This window comes from Crocodylus porosus, unplaced genomic scaffold (genome assembly GCF_001723895.1).
Source record: "Crocodylus porosus isolate Cpor-Errol unplaced genomic scaffold, CroPor_comp1, whole genome shotgun sequence".
NCBI classification, from domain to species: Eukaryota; Metazoa; Chordata; order Crocodylia; family Crocodylidae; genus Crocodylus; species Crocodylus porosus.
In genome coordinates this window covers 7,881,828-7,895,036 of record NW_017728934.1, presented here as the reverse complement: position 1 = coordinate 7,895,036, position 13,209 = coordinate 7,881,828, and the positions used below count along the sequence as shown (strand labels likewise).

Genomic DNA, 13,209 nt, shown 5'->3' with positions numbered 1-13,209 from the left:
GTATCAACACTCTTCCTTATCCCTACCCTTTGGCTATGATTTTTTCATCAGCTTTATGTTTATAACACATTCAGGCAAGCCAACTGAATGAGTTTTTCAATGTAAAGGAACCAGTAATTCTCAATGAACTTTTACAAATCCTCCTGTACTACAGATTTCATCTCACCCCCCAAGTAATTGAACTAGGCTTATGGGTGTCTGATTCCCTAAAATAAACACAGAAACCAGTCAGTCAGGACTTAAGCATCAAGCAGCTTAGAAGCATCAGGACTGAGGTGATTGTGTGCTACACTTATCCACAGAAACTTAGGCACGTAAGAGATTTTACTGGCAAAAACTCGGGTCCCTACAGAGTTGGGGAGAAGCTGAGCAGGGGTTGTGGGGATCTCAGTGGTGCCTTTGTATTGCTGTTGGGCGCCAAAATCTCTTTCTGGATCTATCTCAAAATGAATAGGAACATAAGTTTTATTTCATATGACCCGAACTCCTAAGTCACTCAGGTTCCTTTTGGAAGCAGACGTGAGTATAGCCCTGCTGACCTCTTGCCTACCCTGGCTCTTTATTTTGTTCTGCTTTTGCTGGTTTTTTTTTTTTTTTTTTTTGGCTTCTGCTTTCACCTCATTCTTTATCCCTTTTTCTGCTATTCACATTTTCAGTTGATTCTTTTGTCACTGGAACTTGAATCAGCAGATTACAAGCAGCCATGGTCCCACAAGTCATCTGATTTGTGCTGTAGCCACCTCAGTACAGAACATGGAGGCCATGTGTTTTCCATGGGTTTCTTTCCGGGTATCTTTGTGCCAGAATTCAACAGGCAAGCTGGGGAGACATCGGAACAGAGCTACAAAGAGGATCAGGGAACTGGAGAGACAAGTTTTTTATGAGGAAAGATCAGAAGAGTACAAACTGCTTACATGAGCTAAGAGATGACCCAAGGGGCTGCGGTGAGAAACTGCATGGATTGGAAAGACTGGCAAAGGAAGTGTTGAGAGAGTTAGAGGTGTGACTAGGAGCAGTGGGATGAGATATAGAAAAGGGAGCCTAGGGGAAATACCTAAAAACCTTTCTAGGTAGTGCCAAGGGGAGCGGTGGAGCCTCATTACTACAGACATTTAGCAGTATAGGGGAGTGCACTAGGGAATGTCCCAAGGCCTGTGGGACAGAGCAGACCTCCCTGTCAGCATTGTGCTTATGTGGCCTGAGAGGGCTTTTTCTGTTCTTTGGGCAGTGATGCTGCTGCCTTTTGCCCAATTCCATGGTCAGGTTTAAAGTCTGAAGGGTGAGTGTGGTAACAGGTTTCCTGTTTCTTGTTTAGGGGAGCTGATGGATGGCAGGAGAGGGCTGGTCCCCTCAAATTTTGTTGAACGAGTTTCAGATGATGACCTCGTGACCTTTCTGCCTCCCGAGCTAAATGATCTTACTCATAGCTCATACCATGAGAAGAGTTTTGTCAGTACAAGCACCAGCAATGGAGACAAAAGTGATTATTCTGCTGAAGAAACCAGTGTCAGCCCATTACTCAGTAGGCTAGAAGGAGACCAGGACGAGCCTGTTAGTCACACAGCAGTGCCTTATCCAAGAAAGTTGGTTCTGATCAAACAGCTTGCCAGAAGTATTGTTGTAGGCTGGGAACCACCGCTTTTGCCAGCTGGCTACCCAGAGATACAAAGCTACAATATTTATGTGGATGCAGAGCTGTGGCAGAACGTGAAGAGTGGCCCTCAGACCAAAGCCATTGTTGAGAAGCTGGACTTAAAGACAAAAGCCTACCGGATCTCTGTGCAGAGTGTGACGGAACAAGGCAGCTCTGATAGGCTGCGATGCACTTTCTTCGTAGGGCAAGATTTCTGCATAGCCCCCACTCTGCTGAAAGTCAGAAACATCACAGCCACATCAGCAGAGGTCACCTGGCTTCCATGCAACAGCAACTACAATCATGCTGTGTACCTCAATGAGGAAGAGTGCGACACAATAAAGCCGGGTGTCTACTGGTACACCTTCCACAACCTGCACCCTAACACTCAGTATGTTGCCAAGGTGGAGACCCGGCCCCCAAAGATGCTCTGGGAGTTGCCCCTGGAGAAGCATGAGCAGAAGTCAGCAGTGGTACACTTCACTACTCCATTAGCAGGTATTGGGGGTGGAGTGGAAGCAAGATGGGCAGTTTGCTAGGTGATTACACTGGATTCCGTAGTGTAAAATGTTTTGTTTCTTCACTTTAACAGTCTTCCCTAGCTTTTATTTTATTTTTTTTAATCAGTTAAATTTTTTATTGCAAATTTCTCAGTGAAATAGCAGGCATCCACCCTTGCTGAAGTGTGCAGTGTACTTTCTCAAGGGGACAGGTGATTGTGATTCATTGTGCTGCACAGGTCGTTACACTTCACCCTTGGCTCCATTTGCAAAACCCTGATTTCTGCTTCTTGAAAGTTCACAGAGCAAAAGCATCATGTTTTCCTGCTCTGGTTTTGTCTTGTGCCTCCCAAGTATCTCGACAAACCATTGCATTGCTTTGCATTTCTGTTTGGAGGCTTTGGTGTGAGAACCTTGTGTCAAATTCTTAGGTGGACTTAGCCTGGCAACAGTGTTCCTATTGATGGAAAAAAAAAAAAAAGAAATTCCCTTTGATCTCTTCTAGGAATTCCTGATGCACCCCTCGATGTCCAGGTGGAACTTGGTCCTTCACCGGGTATTCTGGTTATCAGCTGGCTGCCTGTTACCATTGATGCAGAAGGGTCATCAAATGGAGTGCGAGTTACTGGTTATGCGGTGTATGCTGATGGGCGGAAGGTACCCTACCGATACTGCATAGGCTGAAATTCATATATATGTGGGCATGTGACAGCAGCCTGAATGCTTGATAACGTGGGGGGGGCATGGCCTCCAGAGGTGAGGAGTGGGTAGTGGCCCTGCGTGGCTCAGTGATGGCACATGGAGTATTATGTTTCCTTTCGCCATCCTCATAGAACACAGATACCCCAGCTAGGACAGAGGGGGCTCCTGTTGTATAATGGCATGTAAACCCAAAAAAGGTTGAGTTCTTTGCTCCAGAGAGCATAGAGGTGGGCCATTAACTATGGAAGGATTTTTTCTTTGTGTATGTCATTGTAATGTGTTTGGTGAATCAGTGGCAAATGTAGCATCTGATGACACTTTTTAGCTTTTCAGGCACATTCCTGCCAGCAGGTGGATAATGTAGCTTCAGCATTAGTCTGCAGTGTCCTGGGCAGATAGGATTTTATCTGAGCCAAGCAAAAATTAAACATTTTGCTGAGGCAGATGCTGTTTCCTTTTCCAAAACTTAAAAATTGACTAGGGTTTTGAATGGAATTTAATAGCTGCTTGAGGCATCCTGGACAGAAAGTGCGAGCACAGTGCCAAGGAACAAAGTTCTCCTCCTGGCTTAGCACTTTGCCTTGGGCAAGCCTCCTCCCTTTCTGTGCTTCAGTTATTTTTCCTCCAGTGCATGGAGATAATTCTGCTCATCAGGGGGTAAGGTGGCATATGGAGAGGGTTGCAGATTTTGTTGCTTAGGAAAGCTGAGCTGTAGGTGAATGAGAGGTGATGGAACTAACAGTCTCAGTCAGAAGCATAACGAAGCAGCTGGGTGCCTGGAGCAGTGGTATGCCTGGGGGCAACAGAAACTTTTGGCAGTGGTAGCTTTTGATATTTTTCTGTACACCCCACCGCTCCGTCCCCAGGTTAGTGGCTGGGGCTGCTGCCCTGGTTGTCCTGCCCTAGTTATGCTACTAGATTCATTTCTGGAGGCTGTAGTAATTTTCCAGGCTGCTGCCACCGAGCCAGTACTTTACTATTCAGTGGTCTCAGCCTCTCTTCTTGGCTTTTTTTTTTGGGAGAGGGGGAAGGGAAAGGTGGTTTTTTTGTTTTTGTTTTATCAATTTTGTATCAGCAGAGTCTCCTTGGTAAGGTCCATCTGCTGCTGCACAGAGAGCGGCAACATGAGAACAAAGGCAGCTCAACCAGTTACGCTTCTTCCCTCCAGTAACCCTAACTCAGCTCTGTTCTTGGCAGTGACCATTTGGTGCTGCATGATGGACAGAACTTTGACTGGGCAGAGCTGAACGATCTTGCCTAGACCTGGCACAATGTGAAGGGGGATGCAATATCAGTCTTCAGCTTTGTTCCTCCTTCTCAGCCATTCTAGTTCCTGATCAAGAGCAGTGTCTTCCCTTCTGGTCCTGAGCCCTGGCTCTGCCCAAGCACTGCAGTCCTGATTTGCAGCATCATCTGCTGATTCATTTCAGTCAACAGGACTGAAGCATGTGGATGAACTGGAGGGAAGGAGTGGTGACTGGCTGAGTTACCTGTGATGTCATGGTACAGCTCTGCTTGCCGCACCATATTGGGCATAAGGTAGAAATCAGGTGTTTCTGGGTTATTGTGTCTAGTGTTACCTCATTGCAGACAAGCTAATCCGAGTTTCAGACCAAAGTGATAGCATATTCCAGGAATATAGTTAGTGTGTATCGTCCATCTGCAGTGGGGTTTATGAACTCCAGATCTTTAAGCTATCCCACTCCCTTGTAGAGAGGGCAGGTCCTTCACTTTTGTCTTTGTCTACTAGATTTAGAGTTGCCTAGTAGAATGGTCCAGCTGTGAGGTGGTTTGCATGGGTCTCTGAAAGGGATTAGCTTGGGGGAGAGCAGCAACATCTGCATCCTCAGTAAGAGCATGGGCAGGCTGTGTGAAAGGAGTGGGGGTGGATGTTGATGGATACTAGAATAAGTAGAAGTGGCGATCAGGCCTTATCTCTGTTGTTCATCCTGACTGATGTACTCTGCAAAAGGTGTCTGTCTTTGTACATCAGGCACTGCAGATATAATAGCAAGGTGTTTCTTGGAAAGAAAACAACCTCCAATTATAACTAAACTGGGGCAATTATACCCACCAGCGAAACAGGACAATTAAGAGTTTACTTTTTTCCTTCTGCTTCCCCATTCTGCGCCATTATAATTCTGCCCCATTTTCAAAAACCCAGGGGAAAAATTAGTTTTGCAGTGTGCCCTGAAGGTCAGCAGCTCTGGGCTGTTACAGAGAACAAGAAGAGGGAATTCTAAAACTAGAGAGTACACCCTGCCACCAGCTGCTGCTTGACCCTGAGCAGGATCTCTGCCAGTATGAACCTCTGGAGCTCCTTCCAACAGCTCTGTGGTGTGAGAGGAAGGACCATACTCTCCAGTACTTATTTCAGGGTTTTATTTATTTATTTAATTAATTGCTTTCAAACCCTTAGTAAAGGAATTCGGTGGCCCAGTCCTATTCCACCTATTACTGAAGTGGACTTAGCTAGTTTAGTATGATCCTATTCCACCCTGCTTGAGTCCCTGAAAAACAGTAAATGCAAAACATGGGTGGGTCTTCCTCCTTGCTGCTTTTTGTGACTCAGTCTTCAGGCTAAGAAGATGCATATTGCAAAACAAGGCAGGAACTTTCAGGGGCTTGAGCAGGTGGAACAGGATCACTCTTAATTCACTCGCATGCCATAGAGGTGGAGTAGGATCTGAAATAGAAATAGGAAAGGGGTGTGAGAGATTCCAAAATTTAGTACTACTGCTTGCAAAGAATCCTCAAGAATGTTGTATACTGAAACTGAATTGTGACCTCCCATGTACACAGGATCAGCCATAGAAATATGCAGCCATGTCTAGTGTGATGCACACCACAATCATTTAAAAACACAGCGTAAAACAGGTTACAGCACAGTTTGCTCTGGAGATGCTTTTTCTTTGTTTCAAGCCACAAAGACTTTGGACCCATGTGCCAGGTTGTGAGAGGGAACCAGCAGAGATTTGGCATGGTTGGGAGTGGTGCCAGTTTCAGGGGCAAAAAGAGCTGATATTTGATTTGAGGACTACAGGAGGGAGCAAGAGATAACATATCTGGTAAAATATCCAAGCATTTCATGTGACCTGGGGTAGCAAATTCTGGGCAAGAGAGGAAGCATTTTAATCATTCCTGCCAGAAAAACAGGCTCATTCCCTCTCAGTGCCAGCTTTGTCAGAGTATGTTCTCTATTCTGGTTTTGCCAGCAGGGTTTTCCCACAGCCACCTGCACCCAAGCCACAGTGGCTCATGATCTTTGCCCTGATGGACAGCTCAAGGAGCCCTTTGTGAGGCTGCAACCTGGATCACTCTGATAATTTGACCTCTGGATCCATGCTGGGGTCTTGTATTCTTTTGTCTCTCTAGCATGACTTTCCCTATCTCTACTAGTCAGTGGCTGGAGGCTTGCAGTTCTTCCTGACATCTAACTTCGGGGAGCCTTGGAAGACTGTGTAAGGGCATTGGAGTTGGAAGACAATGACACTTCTATATGATGTTACCTGTGCACAGTAAAGAGACTCTTCCTGATTCTCTTGCAGGTGATGGAAGTTACCTCTCCAACAGCAGGGAGTATCCTAGTAGACCTGTCCCAGCTACAGATGTTCCAAGTGTGCCAGGAGGTGTCTGTAAGAACGATGTCTGTATATGGAGAATCAGTGGATTCAGTGCCAGCCCAAATCTCCTCAACTCTGCTGAAAGCTTCTAGTCATTGCTCACCACCACAGTCTGCTGTTTCTACCACTTCTACCTCCAAACTCCTCTGTGGGGAGCCCAGGTACTCTCTGCCTGTGCAAACCCCAGTGACATATCAGACAGCACCACCCTTCCCACAACAGAAGGTGTCCACTGATGCTAAATTCACCATTTACACCACCTCCAGCTGTGAAGGCTCAATGGATTCTCTGCCAGAAAAGATGTCCCCATGCTTGCACCCTTCTTCTCCCACTGCTTCCTCAATGCAAGTGACGGGAACCTTGTCATCCGTGTCAGATGCCTCAAGAGAGGAGGAATGCCTGACTGACCTTCCACAGTCTGCCAGCAGCATGTTCCCTGCAGGAATGAGTGAAGAAGAACTCGCAGCTTCTAGGAACCTAGCAGTGAAGGGCTCTGGTGAAGACAGCCAGGCAGAGGTGATGGTGAGTATCTGGCCTTCTTTTTGAAAAAGAACTGGGAGTTCTCAGACTCTGGGAAGGGGGGGGAGAGAGCTAGTCCTCTCTGGGGAAGTGAGAGGTTTCAGAGGACAACTCCCCTGTGTGGTGTTTCTTGTCAGGTGATTCGCTTCAGAGTTTGACATCGTTATTCTTCCACTGCTGGCAGAACAATGGAAAACTGTTGGCTACTGTAGTGTGTGCACAGAACAGGACAGGGTAGATCAGCCTCATAACTCATTTGCTTGCTTGCATGCATGTGTACTAGCAGAGCACTAGTATTGCCCCAGGGAGATTTGGAAAAGGCAGCAGCATTGATGGTAATGCTGTTTCTACAGCATTTGCCATCCTGCCCATCAGACCAGTGCAGGATTTTCCTTGCTGTGCAGTTTATCACTGTGAGTTATGCTAAAGGTAGGGTGGACAGCATGAAGTCAGGAGGTAGTTGGCAAAACCTATACAAAGGAGGTAGTCATTGAGGAGTGAGTAAGGAGTGTGGGTCATGGCCTCAGGTAGTTTGAAGGCTGCAGTCCTGCTGGGACAGGTGGGAGTGACAGCTGATAGGCCAGTCACAGGGGTCCTTGAAGGAAGGGTGGGTGGTCCAGTGAAGTAGCCTGGCTGTAGTCAGATGAGTGCCAACCACAGAGCTGTGGAGAATTTTTGCTGTCCTCCCATTACCCCCAGCTCCTTGCTTTGCCACCGAGGTATAGCTCTTCAGCTGTTGGCTGGATCCGCATGAGTATGGGCTGTTCTTCTGTGGCTATGGTATTCATGTCTCAGGATTCCTCACTGGTGCCCATCCCAATACATGCCATTACATTCATCCCAGCTTCTTGTCTGCCATAAGACCAGTCTGGTTTTTGTCTTTTTTGTCTTAGAGTTGGAAACAGCTATCAAGAACCAAGTGGTGGGTGGATCCACCTTTGGTATAACTCCAGCCCCAGCAGTAAATAAAAAGGGGCTTCTGGCCCATCTGCAGCAGCGTCCAGTTTTCAGTTTAAAACAGAATCAGAGTTTGTTTAACAATGACCTCCTTGCCCTTTCATCTCATGCCGTTCCATCTGATACCCACAAATCACAACAGTATTAGTCATGGGCTACAGCTTGCACTGAGAGTGTACTAAGGTATAGAGGGGAAAGAGATGGGGACTGTGGGTCAAAACTGAGAGGCATCAGTTGAACTGTGTGGGAAACCTACAACTAAGGGGAAATCCAATAAAGGACTTGGGTGCCATAAGTGAAGACAGGAATGTGGACCCCAGATCCTGCACTGAGGAAGAAATCCTACATAGCTACAGTGGGTCTTTTACCCTTATAATTGAGGGTTTTTTTTCCCCAGGTGGAGCTCTTTGTAATAAAAAACCTTGAGCTGGAAAGCCAGACCAACACCAGCAACATGAAGGTGCCTGTGGAGACCTGCCAGGCATGTTTTGCAGAGGAGTGGTTGAAAGAATCAACCGCTGAAAGAGGGAGAGAGGGAACTGAGAAGTGCTCGAGTCCAGAGCCTCAACTCCCCAGCAGTGCAGCTAAGCTGGTGGAGGACAGCTACAGAGACTTAGGTGTGAGTGGGAGCTGTGTTCAAGAGCTGCTAGGAATGTCCCCGGGCAAGAAACTGATGAAAGAAATCTCCAGAGGGGACTCTTCTGTGACGGTGCCCAGAGTCAAGAGAGAGGTTTGTGTTACCAAAGGGCCATTGTTTCTGACACCTCCAAGTTGCAGGTACAACATGCAGAGTTCTGTGTAGTGAAAGAATGCCATTCTTCCCCTGTTAGAAAACAGTAAGTTGCTATATATTGTTTTTGCCCATGAAAAAGCACTCTGTTCCCATCCTGCACTCTTATCTCCTGCTGTTCCTTAGGTTTATGTGAGACAGCAGGATAAAATGCAGCTTTCTGGAATGCTGACCTGGTGATGTTGGTTGGGCTGTCAGCATTCTTCATAAGTGAGGAAACTCTCTTTCTTTTAAATAGCAAGAAGAAAAAATGTCTGAAGCAGGAAGACGGCAGCTGAATATTCTTACTGAGCACAGCCGCAGCTCTGACCTTTCAGATATTTTGGAGGAGGAGGAGGAGGAGCTATGTTCAGATGTCCTAGAAGAAAAATGGGATCTGAAGGAACACTGCAGCAGAGAGAATGGGGAAAAGGTATCTAATAATGCTATCCCCATAATGGGGATTTTGGGTGGAATCATTACATTCCATCTGCAAATGAGAGAAAAACCCTTCTGAGTCCAGACACGTGCAGTGGTCATTCCCTAAGCTTGCAGCATTCCATTGTATAGCCTTATGCCTTCTCCTGCCAGCAGGAGCACGTGCACCCTGGGAAAGGGGAGGTGGGTAATCAAGGAAATGTAACTATAAAATGGTGAGTGGATCAGACAGATTTTATTTAGCTGCAGCAGTACAAAAGGCATTGGAAACTTAGCAAGTTCAGGTGGAGTCCTGGCTGTTGATAACAAAACTCCCACTCGCTTTACTGGGTCCAAGATTTCACCCCAGCAAGTAAATAATAATGAACATTTACAGGTAATAAATCACTCAAGTTTGTGTAAAACAATAAAACATAATCTATAAAGTTCACACGTATGGAGATCTCATATAAAAATGAAATGAAAATTATACTTTGGCCCTACAAACATTCAGGCACATGAATAACCTTATCCACTTGCACTCAGATTTCTCATCTTTATAAAGCTATGCCCATGCATAAGTGTGTGCAGAATTGAGTGTAAGGCTATAAGGTTAAGTTCTCAAAAGAGAAGAAATGGCAGTCCTGCAGAAGCAGCATGTGATCATATAATTAAACAGTATATTGTAATAATCCATCCTCAGCAAGGAGCAGTTAAAATTGTACATGACTGAAAAATGGTATTTGATCAAGCAAATAACTGTTATAATGAATATTCACAAGGAGAAAGATTTAAAGTGTGTGCAAGTAGGTGGAAAGACTTACAAAAATCAGTGTTTGGCTGCATAGTAGGGATCTGTTCTAATTCTTTTCCTAGTTCCAAAATGCAGCTATTAGTTGACTATTAAATATCTGACTGGTAGTTTGCAGTGTTGAATCTGATCAGTTATAGCTATGATGTATCTGCTGTAGCTGTGATGAATCTGTTGATCAGCCATAGCTCAGCAGTATACAGTATGAGGAATCTGCCAAAGGCAAATATATGACTGCTGCATCCTGCTCAGGAGGGGTTCATGTGGTTGCATGGAGAAGTTTGGGTGCAACTGCAAGCCAGAGGGGTCATGGAGGCAGTGTGTGAAGGGGTTTTGGAAGGAGCATGGCAGCTGGTGGCAAGGGCCAGCTGGGCAATTTTGCAGCTGGCACGCCTGGAATGCTTGCTGTAGTACAGCATTCTGGCACCCCCATGTGGGCAGAGCCATGGGTAAACTGCCCAGAAGAGCTGATAGCACTCACCAGGGCATTGTGTCCTATTCAGCCCGTCTGTAGTTGTGAACTGGGCCTCAAAGGGATAGAGCAGGGGTTCTCAAACTTTGTGATACTGCGACCCTGTAAAATAATATATACATTTACGTGACCCCCCCCCCCCCATGATTAAAGCTGTTGATTTCATTAGGATTAGGTAGGAGATAAATAAAGCACATTTACCTTTGTATATTAAATTAAATATATTTGTCAAAAAGCGCTTTATAAAATGTATCAAATTCAAAACTGTTGTACTGAAAACCCCCCACTGTCGATAGTTTTCAATGAGAAGGATGAGCTTATTCATGGATTCATAGATTGTTAGGGGCTGAAAGGGACCTTGCAAATCATCCAGTCCAGCCCCTACCCCCTTTAGGCAGGAGGGCAGCTGGGGTTAGGTGACCCCAGCGAGGTGACTGTCTAGTTTCCTTTTGAAAACCTCCAGGGTAGATGACTGCACTACCTCTGGAGGGAATTTATTCCACAGTCTGGACACCCTGACTGTGAAGGAGTTTTTCCTGATATTAAGCCTGAAGTGGCCTTCCAGGAGTTTATAGCCATTGGTCCTGGTCTTCCCTGGGGGTGCCCTGGTGAACAGTTGTTCACTGAGCTCCTGATGCACTCCTCTGATATAGCAGTAAGCTGCTATCAAGTCCCCTCTCAACCTTCTCTTCTTTAGGCTAAAGAGGCCCAGGGCCCTCAACCTGTCCTTGTAGTGTGGCTTGCCTTGCAAGTCCCTGGTTGTGCAGGTGGCTCTTTTCTGGACAGTCTCAAGTTTTTCCATGTCCTTATTGAAATGCGGCACCCAGAACTGGATGCAGTACTCCAACTGAGGTCTTGCCAGTGCTGAGTACAGCGGAAGTATCACTTCCTTAGTTTTACATTAGATGCATTGGTTGATGTATACCAGCCTGTTGTTTGCCCTGCTGACCACTGCCTCGCACTGACGGGTCATATTCATATGATGGTTAATCATTACCCCTAGGTCCCTTTCGGCCATGGTGCGAGTCAGGCTATCGCCACCAAGCCTATATGTATGCTGAGGGTTGTTTGCCCCCTAGATGGAGCACCTGATACTTGGAAGCATTAAACTTCATCCGGTTCTGGTCTACCCAGTTCTCGAGCCTGTCTAGGTCCACCTGTATTTGCAACCTATCATCTGGTGTGACCACGCTGTCCCATAACTTGATGTCGTCCACAAACTTGGCCAGCGAGCTGTTTACTCCCCCATCCAAATCATTGATAAAGATATTGAAAAACACTGGTTCAAGCACAGACCCCTGAGGGACACCACTGGCCACTTCACGCCAGGACTACACAGATCTGTTCATGAGAACTCTCTGGGTCCTACCATGTAGCCAGTTTCCCACCCACTGAAATGTTGAGTAGTTGAGCCCGCAATCTTCCAGCTTTTCCACAAGGATATTGTGGGATACTAGATCAAAAGCCTTTTGGAAGTCTAGGTATATAATGTCTACTGCGTCTCCTGTGTGCAGGTGGCAAGAGACATGATCGTAGAAGGAGATGAGATTTGGTAAGACAAGACCTACCTGCAACAAAGCCATGCGGGCTGTCATTCAGAATTTTATCTTCTGCGAGTATATCATACACAGATTCTTTAATGAGCTTTTCCAGGATTTTCCCTGGGATGGATATGAGGCTGATTGACCTACAGTCCTCCCTCTTCCCCTTCTTGAAGATGGGCACGGTGTTAGCCCTCTTTCAGTTCTTAGGGCCCCTGTGCACCATGAATTCTGAAAGAGCTTTGCCAGGGGTTCCGTGATGACCTCAGCCAGTTCCTTCAGCACTCTTGGATGAAGTCCATCTGGTCCTGCTGATTTATAAATGTCTACCTTTTCTAATTGGTATTGTACCCACTCAGCATCCAGAGTGAGGAGGCTGTCAGTCCTGGCATGTCCCCTATGAGCCTTATCTCTCTTGACTTTCCCCATGGTCTGGTGAAATAGCGAAGCGAAGTGGGCATTCAGGAGTTCAGTTTTTGCCTGAGTGTCAGTTACCAGCTGTCCCAAAGTGTTAAGCAGGTGTATCACACTTCCATTTGTTTTTCTTCTACGGCCTACATACCTAAACAAGGTAAAGCCTTGCCTGGTACTGCTTAGTTTTTAAAATCTGGGCTTTATTTTTGGGGCTGCCAGTCTCATTTTGTGCTCCACATTTATTTTTGATTGGTATTTGCTTTTTATAGTGGCAACTGCTGAAAACCCTGATTCACATAAGTAGGGTGTTGCAAAGGGAATCAGTAGTTTCATAGCTTTCTTGCTTAATTCTTTGTATTCAGCTTGCACATTAATCCAAAATTCAGGAAGATACATTGTTGGGAACTTGATTTTCAGAGAGGTGTCAGAAGAGATATCAATGAATTGCTCCTTTTCGGTCATAGTGAGGATACCTCCCTTTCATCTGGCACAACACAGAGTAACCAGCATGTGATATGCTAGCCAATGCTGAGAGGTATCTGTGTAAGGCAGACAGGACAGTGTCTATTTAGGGCCTTTTGGAGGTAATCAACAGGTAGCTGGTAATGTCCCCCCATTCCTTCCTTGGAAGCAGTTGTTTAAGAAGAGCTTGAACTAATGACAATACAAATCACATAACACTTATGAAATAAGTGAAATCAATTAAAGAGAGGTCTCAAGATGTAATGATGATCCCTGGTTCCTGTCAGGTGTTGCAGAGATGCCTTCTTTATTCTCCCTTGTTTAACATTTTTTTCCAATGGCTGTAAAATCATCACTGAAGAAGTTTTAAGAGGCCCCAAAAATAGGGG

General features: G+C 45.9%; 1 protein-coding gene across 5 annotated transcripts in view; it reads left to right on the top strand.

Moving 5' to 3' along the window:
• TSPOAP1 (TSPO associated protein 1) overlaps window positions 1-13,209 on the top strand; it is a 112,305-nt gene that overhangs the window by 78,758 nt on the left and 20,338 nt on the right. For 4 of the 5 annotated variants that reach the window (XM_019546459.1, XM_019546458.1, XM_019546457.1 and 1 more), the window contains 5 exons: window positions 1,316-2,131; window positions 2,639-2,790; window positions 6,384-6,980; window positions 8,332-8,664; window positions 8,963-9,136. In XM_019546459.1, coding sequence (XP_019402004.1) covers window positions 1,316-2,131; window positions 2,639-2,790; window positions 6,384-6,980; window positions 8,332-8,664; window positions 8,963-9,136 — 2,072 coding nt within the window. The remainder of the gene's footprint in view (window positions 1-1,315; window positions 2,132-2,638; window positions 2,791-6,383; window positions 6,981-8,331; window positions 8,665-8,962; window positions 9,137-13,209) is intronic. The other variant, XM_019546461.1, reaches the window with a different exon arrangement.